The 15,545-nt window shown below is 41.1% G+C and overlaps 1 protein-coding gene across 1 annotated transcript in view; it reads right to left on the bottom strand.

Moving 5' to 3' along the window:
- The window catches only part of LOC140197574 (protein WWC2-like), a 248,429-nt gene that overhangs the window by 36,729 nt on the left and 196,155 nt on the right, over nucleotides 1–15,545 (bottom strand). Inside the window, exon 11 of the mRNA XM_072257703.1 lies at nucleotides 11,356–12,047. Within this exon, the coding sequence (XP_072113804.1) occupies nucleotides 11,356–12,047 (692 nt within the window). The remainder of the gene's footprint in view (nucleotides 1–11,355; nucleotides 12,048–15,545) is intronic.

The following is a 15,545-nucleotide window of genomic DNA, read 5'->3' as shown; positions in this document are numbered from 1 at the left end:
ATGAAAAACTGCGTACAAAGAATGACAAACCAAATGTAAAAGGAGGTTGAGCTCATAATTGAGCCAGGCGCTCTCGTGCAATAGCCCCCTTGTGATCCCTTCCTGCCTCTTTAGGAAACCATTAATGAACTTATGTTATGGCCGTATTTCCTTACTGTGCTTAAAATCACTGCAGAGTTTGCCCACAAAATAATCATTGCTGAGGTACCAAGTGATGCAGAGCATGTGAAAAGCAATATAAATGCAAATGATTCTCTTCCTTTCAATACATTTTCTGATTTTTCTTTCAGCCATTTAGACCTTCATTGTCTAGTTCTTTCATTTCTGGATTTCATATCTTTAAAAAAAATAATTAAAAGATCCAGTGACAGAATTTCCACTTCGTTTTTTCTGAAGTGCTTAGCTCTCACTGGAAAGTGCTCATGCACAATGGCAACATTACAGAGGGCAGCCTCACTGTCTATCCAGAAACTTATGTCAAACTGTCACAGGCGGTAATCTACAAGAACAGATAGCGCCTGACACTTAATGAGTTTGCTAGATATAGATGTATGTTAAGAGTTCATCCATTCTTTGGCAGGGTGTTCACGCAGGGTCCTGACGTAGCGTCTCGCCCTGAAGTGTTGACCATCGCTTTCCCCTCTCAGATGCTGCTTAATCCTCCAGCATTTTGTCTTTGCCCACACAGTTCCACTAGCCAAGCCACTCTCTGTGTCGTCGGACTGATAGGGTGGAGCACAGGGGCTGATTTAATCATCAATTCAGATTCAGATTTATTTATCACATGTACGTCAAAACATGCAGTAAAATGCTTCACTTGTGTTAACAAACACACAGCCAAGGATGTGCTTGGGGCAGCCTGCAAGTGCCGCCATACATTCTGGTGGCAAGATAGCATGCCCACAATGTTCAACACAACAACAACACACAATGACCACACTAAGAAACAGCCCCTACAGAACTATATGGCAAAGGGCAGCTAAGCAAGAGAACCAACGACCTGATCATCTAAACAAATATGGGATGATTAGCTATGTTTCTGTCCACTGTTGTCAACGGCCAAAAGATGGCACCAAAATCTTATTTTCACGACTGAATAAACTGCATGCATGAAATGGTAGGAAGCAATATCACCCTTTTAAAAATGATTCATAAAGCAAATGTATGGGTTTAATAAAACTAAGCATGACTTACTCCTAAAACATATTTTACCACATTAATCACTGAAAAGTTTGCCTTTTTATGACTAAATGTAGGAGCTTGATAAAAGACCAGATCATTTGTACTAAACTGACCAGCTAATTTCCCTATCTGCCCAAGTGACTTGTTATAAGACACTTTCTCTTTCTCTCCTCAGTCACCCTCTACCACCCCATCCACGTGGTCATACTTTTTCAGATAATCCCTTTCTCCCAGTGAAATATCTCATCATCTCCAACCTCCCCTTTCATCCCCCAAGCACAATGAAAGATCTGTCACTTCTGATAATGGTGTTACTGGTGACTTCATGTTTGAATCCCTCTAAGTGGGCACTGTAAAAACATCCCTAAACACTGCTGCATCAGCGGTGCTGGGCAATTGCTTCTCCTACATCCAGCCTTCGACTAGATCAAATTTGCTCCACATAAAAATTCAAAAGCCATTTAATGTGTCCCTTGTCATAAAATTAGCAACTTAACGACCATTTCCACCCCCCTACCCTGATATGGGCGAGGGAGAAGTGGAGAGTCCGTCATCGTGCCTGGCGCCAGCCCCCTGAGTAGTAGTACCTTGGCTCTATTTCATCTTAAAGCAAACTGTTCATAAACGTAGACCTAAAATAACACAGGAAGGGCACTTCATTGCACAGTGTTCAAAGTTCAAAGTGAATTTATTATTAAAGTACATACATGTCACCATACACAACCCTGAGATTCACTTCCTTGCGGGCATGCCCAATAAATCCATAACAGAACAATAACCATAACAGAATCAATGAAAGACAGCACCAAACTGGGTGTTCAACTAGCGCGCTAAAGACAGCAACCTGTGCAAAGGAAAGAGATAATAATAATCAGGAAAGAAATAAAGAAATAATAGTAATAAATAAATAAATAAGAAATAAATATCGAGAACATGAGATGAAGAGTCCTTGAAAGCAAGCCTGGGAACATTTCAGTGATGGGGTATTTCAATGTGGTGCAACCTACTGTAAACATACATGATAAATTGAACCCTACCTTCCTACAGAGCCCAAAAGCCTCAATTTTTCTTACATCCAGAATCAGAATCAAGTTTATTATCACTGACATATGCAATGAAATTTGTTCTTACGTGGCAGCAGTATAGTGCAATACATAAAAATCACGATACATTACAATAAGAGTATTTTTTTAAAGTGCAAAGAGAGGGCTAAATATTGAGGTAGTTTTCATGGACCATTTAGAAATCTGATGGTGGAGGGGAAGAAGCTGTTCCAAAACTTTGAGTGTGCCTATCTTTGAGTCTCCAAAAAGTCCCTATTGTATCAGCCTCAATCACCTTCCCTGACACCCTCCACTCTCTGTGTAAAATACATTTGTCCTAAACATTTCTCCACTTGTCTTAAACAGACGTTCTCTGGTATTGGCCACAGCCACCCTGGGAAAAAAAGGTGCTGGCTGTCCTACTATCACGTTATTTGAGTCTCCATCCCACCATGGATGACTAACAGCCCCTCATTAACGTAGCTTGCCTCTCTCGTCAATCTGTCTGCTGATTTCCTCAGAATGGTTTAAAGGACTTTCACACACACTGTTCAGATTACTGCTGTCCCCAAAACTGAGGTTTGCAATGACTTTGCATGCACTGATTTACAGACAGTCCTTGTCGAATATTGTGGTAGACATATTTGTTTCCCTTATGCACATTCTCATAACAATTGTTATTTTTTAAAAGTTCAAAGTGACTTTGGCATGAATATTTTCATTAATTTCAGATGACGAACATTATCAGAATAACACGGAACGATTCATCTATAAAATTACATTATCTGGCTCATCTCACTCCTTGCACCTCACGCAGCTGAAATTGAGGACACTTGTGTGACTCAGCGTGGCCACATATGTGGTAAAAGATAAAATAAGATTAGAAATATGTAGACGTCAGGTTCTCAAAGTTACACATTTCTGTTGTTTTTTTCTACCAGCATTTCACTGATATATCCTCCTTTATCCCTCTTAGGTACTCCTTGAGGGTTGAGGAGACTCACTCTTTCTCTAGCTGTGACATGGCTAATAAGGCCAATGTGGGAGTCATTGAGTCTGTTACTGATGGGTCTAGAAGTAACTGAGTGCTCCCAAAAAATCCTCACTACTCCTTTTCTACCTTGAGTGATTGTTAGATGGAAGTTCCTTTTCAAGGGAGGGGTACTGAAACATCTTTAAATGGCTTCCTCTAAACACTAATGGTGTTGGACCTTGGAGTGGTTGTTTTGGAAGCTCAGAGTGGAGTTCCTATTTCAGGGGTTGTGATGGGCCCACCCACAGAAGCCTAGTGAATAATTAGGTACAAGAGATGCTGCAGATCTTGAGAACACAAAGCACTGGAGGACCTCAGCAAGTTGGGGAACATCTATGGAGAAGAATAAACAGTTGATGTTTCGGGCTGAGTCTCTGCATCAGGACAGGAAAGGAAGGTGGCAGCATACAGTCCTGATGGAGGATCCCGGCCCTAAATATCCACTATTTATTTCCCTCCACAGATGCTGCTGAGTTCCTCTAGCATGTTATATGAATAACTTGGCATTTGATGCAGGCTGGGAAAGGAAAAGAAATGTTGGCTTGGTAATGTTGCTGTGGATTTGCAGAATTTTACAGAGATGATGTAGGTGCTACCTCTCCAGTGTCTGTGTATTTCACACAAACAAAGTTTGTCTTCTTTTGCACATTGGCTGTTTGTCAGTCTTTATTTCTCTGTAGTTTTATTTGATTCTATTGTATTTCTTTGTTCTACTGAGAATGCCTGCAAGAAATTAAGTTGCAGGATAGTATGGTGACATATACATATTGTCATAATAAAATTACACATAACTGTAAGTAATCATTGGGTCAGGGAGTTATACGGCATGGAAACAGGGCCTTTAGCCTAATTCATCCAACAAATGTACCTATCTCATCCATAAGAACGTAATAGGAGCAGGAGTAGGCCATTGGGCCCATCGAGCCTGCTCCACAATTCAATAAGATCATGGCTGATCTGGCCATGGACTCATCTCCACCTACCTGCCTTTCCCCCATAACCCTTAATTCCCTGACTATGAAAAAATCTACCCAATCTTGTCTTAAATATATTTACTGGAGTGCCTCCAGTGCTTCGATGGGCAGAGAATTCCACAGACTCACCACTCTCTGGGAAAAGCAGTTCTCCTCATCTCCATCCTAAGTCTACTCCCCCCAATGTTGAGGCTAATCCTATTTACCTGTCCTTCACCCACATCCCTCTAAACCTTTTCCAACAACGTAGCTGTCAAATATCCTTTAGACCAGCGGTTCCCAACCTGGGGCCCATGGACCCCTGGCTTAATGGTACTGGTCAGCGGCATTAAAAAAAAGGTTAGGAACCCCTGCTTTAGACAGTAAAAGTCAAATTATAAATATCCAAAGGTAACAAATTAAGGTTTCTCTGCAAAACCTCTTTAACAGTCAAAAGTTTTTGCAAGACCAAAATAGATTGAGTTTGCATTTTTGATGGATAGATTGCATACTCTTGTTCAAGCAGCCATTCTCTAATACGTGGGAGGAGGTGGTGAGGAGTGTTGTGTATTTAACATTTCAGAAGTATTTGATTAATATTGTATGTATACTGTTTGTTCATTTAAGTAAGTCATTAACGGTTATATGTAGGAACATAGAGCACAGAAATCTACAGCACATTACAGGCCCTTCGGCCCACAATGTTATGCCGACTATGTGACCTACTCTAGAAATTGCCTAGTGTTACCCTATGGCATAGTCCTCCATTTTTAAGATCCATGTACCTATCTAAGAGTCTCTTGAAAGACCTTTTCGTATCCATCTCCACCACCATCGCCAGCAGCCCATTCCACGCACTTGCCACTCTCTGCATAAAAAACTTACCCCTGACATCTCCTTTGTACCTGCTTCCAAGCACCTTAAAACTATGCCCTCTCGTGTTAGCCATTTCAGCCCTGGGAAAAAGTCTCTGACTATCCACATGATCAATGCCTCTCACCATCTTACAGTCATAGTCATAGTCATACTTTATTAATCCCAGGGGAAATTGGTTTTCGTTACAATGGCACCATAAATAATAAATAGTAATAAAACCATAAATAGTTAAATACTAATATGTGAATTATGCCAGGAAATAAGTCCAGGACCAGCCTATTGGCTCAGGGTGTCTGACCCTCCAAGGGAGGAGTTGTAAAGTTTGATGGCCACAGGCAGGAATGACTTCCTATGACGCTCTGTGTTGCATCTCGGTGGAATGAGTTTCTGGCTGAATGTACTCCTGTGCCCACCCAGTTATACACCTCTATCAGGTCACCCCTCATCCTCTGTCACTCCCAGGAGAAAAGGCCAAGTACACTCAACCGTTCTCATAAGGCATGCTCCCCAATCCAGGCATCATCCTTGTGGATCTCCTCTGCACTCTTTTGATAGTATTCACATCTTTCCTATACCTGTAGTGAGGTGAGTATGTGAATTGCATAAGTCATCATACTTCCATATGATATGTGCCCGCCTCGGTTACAGTAAAAACAAACATACATGAATTATCTCTTGGGCTCCCATGGTTTTGTTACAAATAGTTTTTATGTTTTGGAATTACAAAATATAACAGTTGTGATGAGGTATTTTAAAAACGAACCCAAGACAATTATCTATCTGTTGAAGTGCAGCGAGAAACAGTCAATTAAAAACACAGAGCAGCATGTGTAGAAATAGTTGAGGTTAAAAAAAACAGGCAGTAAACTGAAGAATTCACAGGTTCATCAACAGTGAGTACTGGGTGCTAGTCATAAAAAAGGAGCAGAATGGCTGGCTACATCAGAAAGATGGACGTGCTCCATTGCACAATAGATAACTGGATATTGTATATGGAATGGATTGAGCAGTATTTTAAAGGAAATAGAATAGCCAATGAGAAACAAGAACCAATTTTACTGAGTGCATTGGATTTAAAGCATACAGTTTTCTTCAATGTTTAACTGTTCCAACCAAACCAGCCAAAATGAGCTTTGCTGATATCATGAAAATATTGCAGGAACATTTAGAATCAAAACCATTGTTGATTGCAGAACACTTTTGGAATCGAAAGGAAGGGGAGTACATTTCAGCATACGTGGCTAAATGTGAAGAACTTGTCTGAGCATTGCCAGTTTGGTAATGAGTTTAATGATGCACTGAGAGATTGATTAGTTTGTGGAATCCTACAAGAAAGTATTCAAATATGGCTCCTAACTGAAGCACAACTTACATTTAAAAGAGCAGTTGAAGTAGCTGTATCAATGGAAACAGCAGACAGAGACGCAATTAAGGTGCAGTTAGAAAGTGACCGTGAAAAAAATTGCAACATATTAACGGAAAACGACCTGGCTGAACAAATAGTGTTACTGTTGTGGCAGGGGCTTACATACAACACACATGTTGGGCTGACAAAAAAAAAAATGGGCTGCACAAGGAAGATTAAAATCTAAAAAGTCAAGTTGCAGTTTCAAAAAGAGCACTAATCTGCATGCAGTTGATGAAAAATCTGATAGTGATGAGAGTGACACAGGACTGAGTAGACTTGAGATTTACAATGCAAAAATTAACAACAGACATGCAATATGACTTTAAAGGCATCCGTTAGTCTTGCGAGACCACGGATCTGCACCTGGAAAGTCTTCACTCTCCAGGGCGCAGGCCTGGGCAAGGTTGTATGGAAGACCAGCAGTTGCCCATGCTGCAAGTCTCCCCTCTCCATGACACCAATGTTGTCCAAGGGAAGGGCATTAGGACCCATACAGCTTGGCACCTGTGTCGTCGCAGAGCAATGTGTGGTTAAGTGCCTTGCTCAAGGACACACCATGCTGCCTCAGCCAAGGCTCGAACCAGCAACCTTCAGATCACTAGACGAACGCCTTAACCACTTGGCCACGTGCCAACATGGTTACACAAGGAACTTATATCATTGCAGGAAGCTGTCTTTACTCTCGCACTCAAGAGTTCTTGCACTAAAAGCCAATGTAGCAAAAGGGCTGGCACAACATTGTGGGCTGAAGGACTTGTGCTGTGTTGTACAATTCAATGTTCTCTGTTCTATATAGCTGTTGATGTTATAAATGTACCAGTGAAAAACTCCAGTCACAAATTCATAGTCTTATTTATTAAGGCACAGAGAAAGGCCATTTAGCCCATAGAGTGCATTCTGGTCCCCACCAGATCGATCCCAACTCACCCATCAACTTGATTTTGCTTGTTACCACTTATATCCATGAGGAGTTATTTACAGCAGCCAACTAATACAAAGGCACACCTTTGGTACATAGGAGAAAGCTGGAGCACAGGGACAGCGTGCTCACTCCAAATACATACCACCCAGGTTCACGGTTGAACCCAATCTCACAGAATTGAGAGGCAGCATCATCTACCCCTGTGCACTATGTCACTCACAGGGACAGAAATGAGTCTTTCAGCCCATCACATCAATGTCAGCCATTTTGCCCGTCTAAACTAATCCCACTTGCACACATTAGGAATTTATTCTTCTATGCATTACCTTTTTCACTACCTTTCTAACAGCTCCTGAAGCATTGAAATTGTGTCTGATTCCACCATGTCCTCTATGGAAAAAGTAATTTACCCTTAAGATCCCCTTTAAATCTCCTAGTTTTCATCTTTAAACTATGTCCTCTTGTTTTTAATAGTCATACTATAGATAAAAAATTCTTATTATCATGCCTCTCATAACCTTATATATAGTATTGTGCAAAAGTCTTGAGTACATATAGCCAGGGTACCTAAGACCTTTGCACAGTAATGTTTACCAATATTAACAAAAACTTAAACACTCACAGATATTGCTGTTTCAGGGGCAAATAGAGGATGGAGATGGATGTCTTTCCACCATGTGCTTCAAATTAAATCAAAGTTAACCCACGCAAGAAATGATATAAAAATCAGCTTACAATACTGTGTCAAAGCCTTAGGCAGCCTACCTACGCTAGTGAATTTTCTCTGCACTCTGTTCAACACAGCTATACTCTTCCTTTAGTGTCACAACCAGAACTGCACATAATATTCCAAATGTGGCCTAACCAAACTCTCTCATCTTCTATACCTACCTGAGAGAACGGAAATGCTCATAGAGTAGAGCAATTTACTTTTAGTTCTTTTAACTTATTATGCTTAGGACCTCTGACATTTTTACAACTAATTCTAGAAATAATTATAAAAAGCTTGTAACCCTTTCACCATAGGCTTGTAATGAGTTAGCTATTACTGTGAATACTAACCAACAGCAACATAACTCTGCAATGCATGGAATAATGATGAAAAAGCTATTTCCAGTAAATAAACAGGTCCAGGATAGATATGATTCTGGTAAACATAAAAAAAACATAAAAGTTTGAATATTTCTTCTGAGGGAAAATGAGACAATTACCTGTGTGAATATTGACAGGCAACCTTGCAAATTTAATGTTCACCAGGAAGCAATAATTCAGCTCTCACCGGTATAAACAAATTGAAATTGCATTGACAAAATGTTTTAAGCCATAACAAACAAAATGAAGAAAAGGGCTCATCACATACGAGGGGTGATTGATAAGTTTGTGGCCTAAGGTAGAAGGAGTCAATCTTAGAAAACCTAGCACACTTATTTTTCCTACATTTACACACACAGTCCAGCGGTCGTGGAGCATACGGATCCCTTCTGTGTAGAAGTCGGCGTCTTGGACCTCCAGAAGTGGTCCACAGCAGGGGTGATTGATAAGTTCGTGGCCTAAGGTAGAAGGAGATGAGTTATTAACTTCAAGCTTTCTGCATCTTCACTCAAAGAGTTGAACTACATATGCACGTAACAAGAGCTGTATAACTCATCTCCTTCTAACTTAGGCCACGAACTTATCAATCACCCCTGCTGTGGACCACCTGGAGGTCCAAGACGCTTTCATTACATGCATATGCAGTTCAAATCTTTCAGTGATAATGCAGAAAGGTTGAAGTTAATAACTCATCTCCTTCTACCTTACGCCATGAACTTATCAATCACCCCTGCTGTGGACTACTTCCACAAAGAAAGGATCCGTATGCGCCACGACTGCTGAACTAAGTGTGTACATGTAGGAGGGGACTATGTTGAAAAATAAATATCATCAAAGTTGCTGGTGAATGCAGCAGGCCAGGCAGCATCTCTAGGAAGAGGTACAGTCAACCCTTTGTGTCTCGGCCCGAAACGTCAACTGTACCTCTTCCTTGAGATGCTGCCTGGCCTGCTGCGTTCACCAGCAACTTTATGTGTGTTGCTTGAATTTCCAGCATCTGCAGAATTCCTCGTGTTTACGTTTTGAAAAATAAATATGCCAGGTTCTCTAAAATTGACTCCTACTTTAGGTCACAAACTTATCAACCACCCCTCGTATATGTCAGTCTATAGCATGTACGCAATCATTAAAGAACAATCAATCCAGTTTGCTTTGGTTCATTTACTCAAAGTACCGAAATGGTTCTGTACTGAAGTAGTCCAAAAAAAATTAAAAGTTATAAATACCTATGCAACATCCAAGGAAAGGCATCAAGCTGTTTGCTCTTGCCTTTTCTCCAATGTTGTGTGCTAGCTGGCTCACTGAAACTTTTCTGCACACTCTCTGTCAGACCATGAGGATTTTCTGACATCTGTATCTGTCCTTCCAAATTTGGTTCTGTGAGCTTTTCACCATGTTCTTCTGCTGCCTTTTTTGACTGTTACTTTTTTCTCTTCTTTCTTGAAACTTCTTCGACACCCTTCCTGCCACTCCTCCTCCCTTCGCTCTCTCTAGTATCCTGCCTGTTGTCCGTGTTTTTTTCCGAGGCATCTTATTGGCCAGAATATTAACAAATCCTTTTGGCTAATTCAACAACCCTAACTTATTAATCAAATGAATTTTTATTTTAAACAGCAAAAATGAAATACTTTATTGAAACTGTAAATGTATAATGTAATTTAAGGGACACCATTTTTATATAGATTTGCATTTTGAGGAGATCTGCAGAAAATAAAATGCCCAACGGCATAACTGTATTAATAAAATAAAGTACGGTCTTAAATCAGGATATTACTAACAAGATACTGGATACATTGCCTATGCATCAACTAAACTGTACTGCATTTAAATTCCACAGAAGCAGCAGGCCTGGAAAATATTCCTCGAACAGCATTATTCCACAATAGTGCCCTCTTCAACCTTTGGTTTACCGTTCATTTATTTTTTCCCCGATCCAGCTGAAAGAGATCTATGAAGCGTAAGATACGGCAGATGCTAGGATCTGCAGCAACAAACAAGATACTGGAGGAACCTAGCAGCACCCGTAGAAAACAATGGAAAGTCAACACCTCAATGAAGGGTCTTGACCGTCGACTGAAATGTTGACTGTCCATTTCTCTCCATTGATGCTGCTTGAGCCACTGAGCTCCCTTATTTGTTACAGAAAGAGACCCATTCTAGCCTAATGCTTGTGAGCATTCAGTTCCAACCGGAGCTGTTAGAGCTCGGAGAAGCACCCAATGTATTTTCTACCACCCTTCATATTGATGAGCAAGTAATCCCAGAAGCTTTGTGGTCAACCAGTTCAGCAGTAATTGGGAATGGAATCATAAGACCGTAAGACATAGGACTGTAATTAGGCCAATGTCTGATTTATTATCCTTCTCAAATCCATTCTCCTGACTTCTCACCGTAACTATTAATGCCTTTACTGATCAAAAACCTATTAACCTCCATTTAAGTAACCCCAATGACTTAGCCTCCACTCCTGTCTGTGACAATGAATTCCAAAGATTCACCACTGTCTGCCTAAAGTTTCTCCTCATCTCTGTTCTAAGGGCACATTCTTCTACTCTGAGGCTGTGCCGTCTGATCCCAGACTCTCCCACTACTGGAAGCATCCTCTGCACATTTACTCTTCCTCAGTCTTTCAATATTTGATAGGTTTCAATGAGATCCACTTTCATTCTTCTAAAATCCAGCGAGTACAGATGCAGAGATATCAAACACCCCTCATACGTTAACACTTTCATTCTGAAACCAGTGACCTTCCGAGTGTTTAGAGCTCAGTTACACATTGTGTAGCTTCTCACTGAGAGAGCATCCAAGCTAATTACTAAACACAGCACAAAAAAGGGGACTCTCACCTGCAATGCCTTCATTCATGGTAGAGAGAGGAACTGCTAGTTCATCACTGAGGCCTTTAGCCTCATTCAGGAAGTGTCCAGCTCTGCTTCGAATCCCAGGCTCCACGGTCAGGTAAGGCGTTCGAGTCCTGCTGGCCTGACCAGATTCCGGCAACATTTGGCTCTCGCTGCTGCCATACAGGCTGAGGCTCACAAAACCTTGGTGCAACTCGCAGCCTTCAAAGTCTGCTGCGACAGGATGCAAAGCTGACTCCTGGGCCGAGGACAAAAATACTGTATCCGAGACCAGGGGCGAGCTCGGAGGAGACAGGGAAGAGAGCGAAGATCTGGAGGACAAGGAGGTGACCGACTTCGAAGACTCAATTAGAGATTTCACGCCATGTCCCGAAGCAGAGGTGTCCGCAGATTCTTCACAGCGCGGCTCCTTGTGGGATTTTACCACCTCATTTTCGTGGATGGTGGTTATGGGCCCTGAGGGACTGTATACAGCTTTATCTTGCACAATGAAGTCCAGCTGCTTGTACTGGTACTCGTACTCTAGGTCGGCTGTTTGGTCTGACTGGTTGTAGTAGAGCTCGGTGGAACTAAGGGAGTTGAGGGAACCCCTGCTGGACGTGTTTAGGGAGCCCCGGCTTGACGTGAGTGATCCCAGGCTGCTCCCAGACGACACAGACAGTGTGCTTGCTGAAAGGCTGAAAAAGAAAAAGAGAGGGGCGTTCATCACAGTGTCTTGACAAAATGGTAACCATGGCAACCCAGCCTTAATAATGAGTTACTTATGAATACTTCTGACTCAGGGTTGCTTCCTAATTCTCGTCAATTTCCTGTCAACTGGAGAGGAAGGAGTTAATCCTCCATGTTGAATTTTGTATGAGCACAAAATTGAATAAAAATGCTTACTCCCAGATTTAATATGTTACAGTACATTTTCAGGAAAAATAGAATGGGCTGGAAATGCTGATCAAAATAAACTTCTCCCCTGGGTACAGCAGCCTATAATTAATGCAGTGCAGATTTGCATTTATCTGTGAAAACTGCCCAGGCTCATGGAAACACAATTTCAAACCCCAGACTTCAAACTTAAAGGATTCGGCCACAGATCACTTCACAGATTTTCATCCCTGGTTGATAGGTTAACCTATCTGAATTTCAGGTGCCGAATACAAATTACTAACCCAACTACTTGCTGTAACTAGAACTACCATTCAGGTATGAATTTCTGGGCATATACCTGTACCTCTTAGTCCAAAATTGCACAATTCAAATTTTCTGAACAGTCTAACAATATTTTTGCATATGTTTGTAAATTGGTTAATTTAAAATTACTTCGAGCAGGCAAAAAAAAGTGAATTATAAGCCAGAATACTAGATGAAAAATTTCACCATGAGACTATACATGATAATTGGGAAAGTAACTATTTCTATAATGCACAGTAACTATTTCTGTAACAGACATTTAAAGGCAGTTAATATAATATTCAATCGTACGAGGCATTTTATCAAACAGGTGAGTTCTATCACATATTATTCTGGCCATCTTGAATTTTTTGGGCTCAGCTGGAGACACCTTTTTTATATTAGGGGACTCTTAGAACAAGAGTCACAGGCTTCTATAACATGGAAATAGGCCCTTTAGCCTAACTTGCCCATGCTAATCCAGGCCCTTCCTGAGCTAGTCCTATTTGCTCAGCCACAAACCTGTCCAAATGTCTTTTAAACAATGTAATTGTAGTTGCCTCGAGTACTTCTGCTGGCAGCTCTTTTCATATACCCACCACCGTCTGCGTGAAAACCTGGCCTCTCAGGTCTCCTTTAAATCATTGCCCTCTCACCCTAAACCTTTACCCGCTTCCCTATCTTGGGGGGAAATCTATCCATCTTATCTATGCCTCAGAGATGGATAGGTTTTCCCCCAGGATTTTGTAAATCCACATAAGGCCTAGTTCTTGCTGCTAAAAGGAGTCCTAGTCTATGCAGTTTCTCCTTATAACTCAAGCCCTCCAGTCCTGGTAACATCCCCCGTGAATCTTTTCTACACCGTCTCTAGCTTAGTTATTTTCTTCCTTTGTATAGCGAAAAGAAGTATACACAATATTCAAGGTGCAATCTCACCAACATCCTTTACAGTTATAACATGATGTCCCAATTCTTGTGCTCCCGCCCTTCTGGTGAAACTAGGCTCGCCAAAAGCCTTCTACACCACCTTGTCCACCTGTATTGCCACTTTCAGGGAACTATGTACTTGTATCCCAAGGTCTCCCTATTCTACAACACTCCAGAAAGATCTACCATTCACTGGGTTCTTCCTGCTCTGGTTTATCTTCCCAATATATATCACTTTGTATGTCTGAGTCAAATTCCATCTGCCTTTCCCTTGCCCAATTTCACAGTTGATGGGAGGCCTTAGAGAACCTTCACTGCCTGCTACACCAAAGATTTTGCTATCATTCACAATACGAGTTTACTAATCTTGTCACCTGCATTCTCATCCAAATTTTTAGTATATGTGTCAAACAACAGGGGACCCAACACCATTCCCTCTACCACACAACTGATTACAGGCCTCCAATCTGAAAAATAACCCTCCTCTATCACCTTCTGATTCCTCCCATGAAGGCAATTTTGCAATTCATTGAATTGCTCACCCTGGACCTGATGTGATTTCATGTTCCAGACCAGTTTAACATGTGTGACTTAATTGAAAGCTTTGCTAAAGTCCATGTAGACTATGTTTACCACCCTGCCCTCATCAATTCTCTTGGTCACCTCTTCAAAAAGCACAATTAAGTATGTGAAAAGTGATAACCAATGCCTAAAGCCATGTTGACTAAAGAGATATTTTTCCTTACACCGAGCCATGAATGCTGGGTGATGGATCATATCCTTGATATGCTACTTGTGGTTAAATTAGAATCAATGACTCAACTTCATAGGAAGTGACTCAAAATGCTGGGGCTTGGTAGGTGTTAGTGATGCATACATCACCAAATGTACAGCACTGCTCACTGTCAAGTTCTTTATCCTGGCCTTGTTACATTTTGAAGATTGTTTCATTCTGCAGCTTACATTTGAATTTCTATTTATTTTCTTAAACACCAAGAAGGAAAACATTATGATTTGTTCCAGATATATTTACTTTTAATATATTTTTATATTATAGTAAGAAAGGGTTGGAGCAGATAAATAACCATAACATTCTGGAAATGCTAGTTGGTGTGAGCTTTCTGCCAGGGGAACAGCAGCATGCTATTAATGCGTTCCAGATTAGCATTTAAGTTTGAATTCTGTCCAGGCTCTTGGAAGTAGGATCAAACTGAAAAGATACAAACTAATCCTTGAGGAATGTAGTTTCTGTGTTCTCTGCAAAGCACCTGAAAGTCCCTGATTTATGGTACGTATATACACACACACAAACACTCTCTCTCACTCATGAAAGACACTGAGGGAAAAAAATGCTTGCAAGATTCCTTCAGCAATCTATACCATGCCAGTGTGTAAATCCAATATCACAAGTGACTAAATATGAACAAATTGAGCAAAGCTATCATATGACAACATATAGAAAATGCTGGAGGAACTCAGCAGGCCAGGCAGCATCTATGGAAAAGAGTAAACAGTTGATGTTTTGGATTGAGACCCTTCATCAGGACTCCTGACGAGTCCTGAGTTCTGATGAAGGGTCTTGGCCTGAAACAGTGACTGTTTACTCTTTCCCATAAATGCAGCCTGACCTGCTGAGGTCCTTCAGTATTTGTGTGTGTTGCTTTGGATTTCCAGCATCTGCAGATTTTCTTGTGTCAGAGGTATCAGATACTTGTTGATGAACTGGACTTTAGAATTAATCTCCGAATTCCCTCAGAAATGTCTGCTTATCTACTACATGTATTTTGCATCAGTTACCTGATGTCTCAGCTAGATCATCCACACAAAATGGTGGAGGAACTCAGCAAGTCAGGCTGCATGTTTGGAGGGGAATAAACAGCTGACGTTTCAGACTGAGACCCTTCACAGGACTGATGATTTATTCAACTTATGCAGATGCATCCTTACTGAAAAAGTGCAGGATTAAATTGCACTGAATTAACTACAGTAATATCATTCAGGCAGCATAGCAGACACAGCGTCTCTAGTGCAGAAAGGGAGAAAGCTAGCCACAGGTCCTGTGTTTGGCAGAACAGCTATTGTGCATG

The sequence above is a fragment of the Mobula birostris genome, chromosome 5 (genome assembly GCF_030028105.1).
Source record: "Mobula birostris isolate sMobBir1 chromosome 5, sMobBir1.hap1, whole genome shotgun sequence".
Taxonomy (NCBI): domain Eukaryota; kingdom Metazoa; phylum Chordata; class Chondrichthyes; order Myliobatiformes; family Myliobatidae; genus Mobula; species Mobula birostris.
The sequence above is the reverse complement of the archived record's forward strand: the minus strand, read 5'-3'. Positions and strand labels throughout refer to the sequence as shown.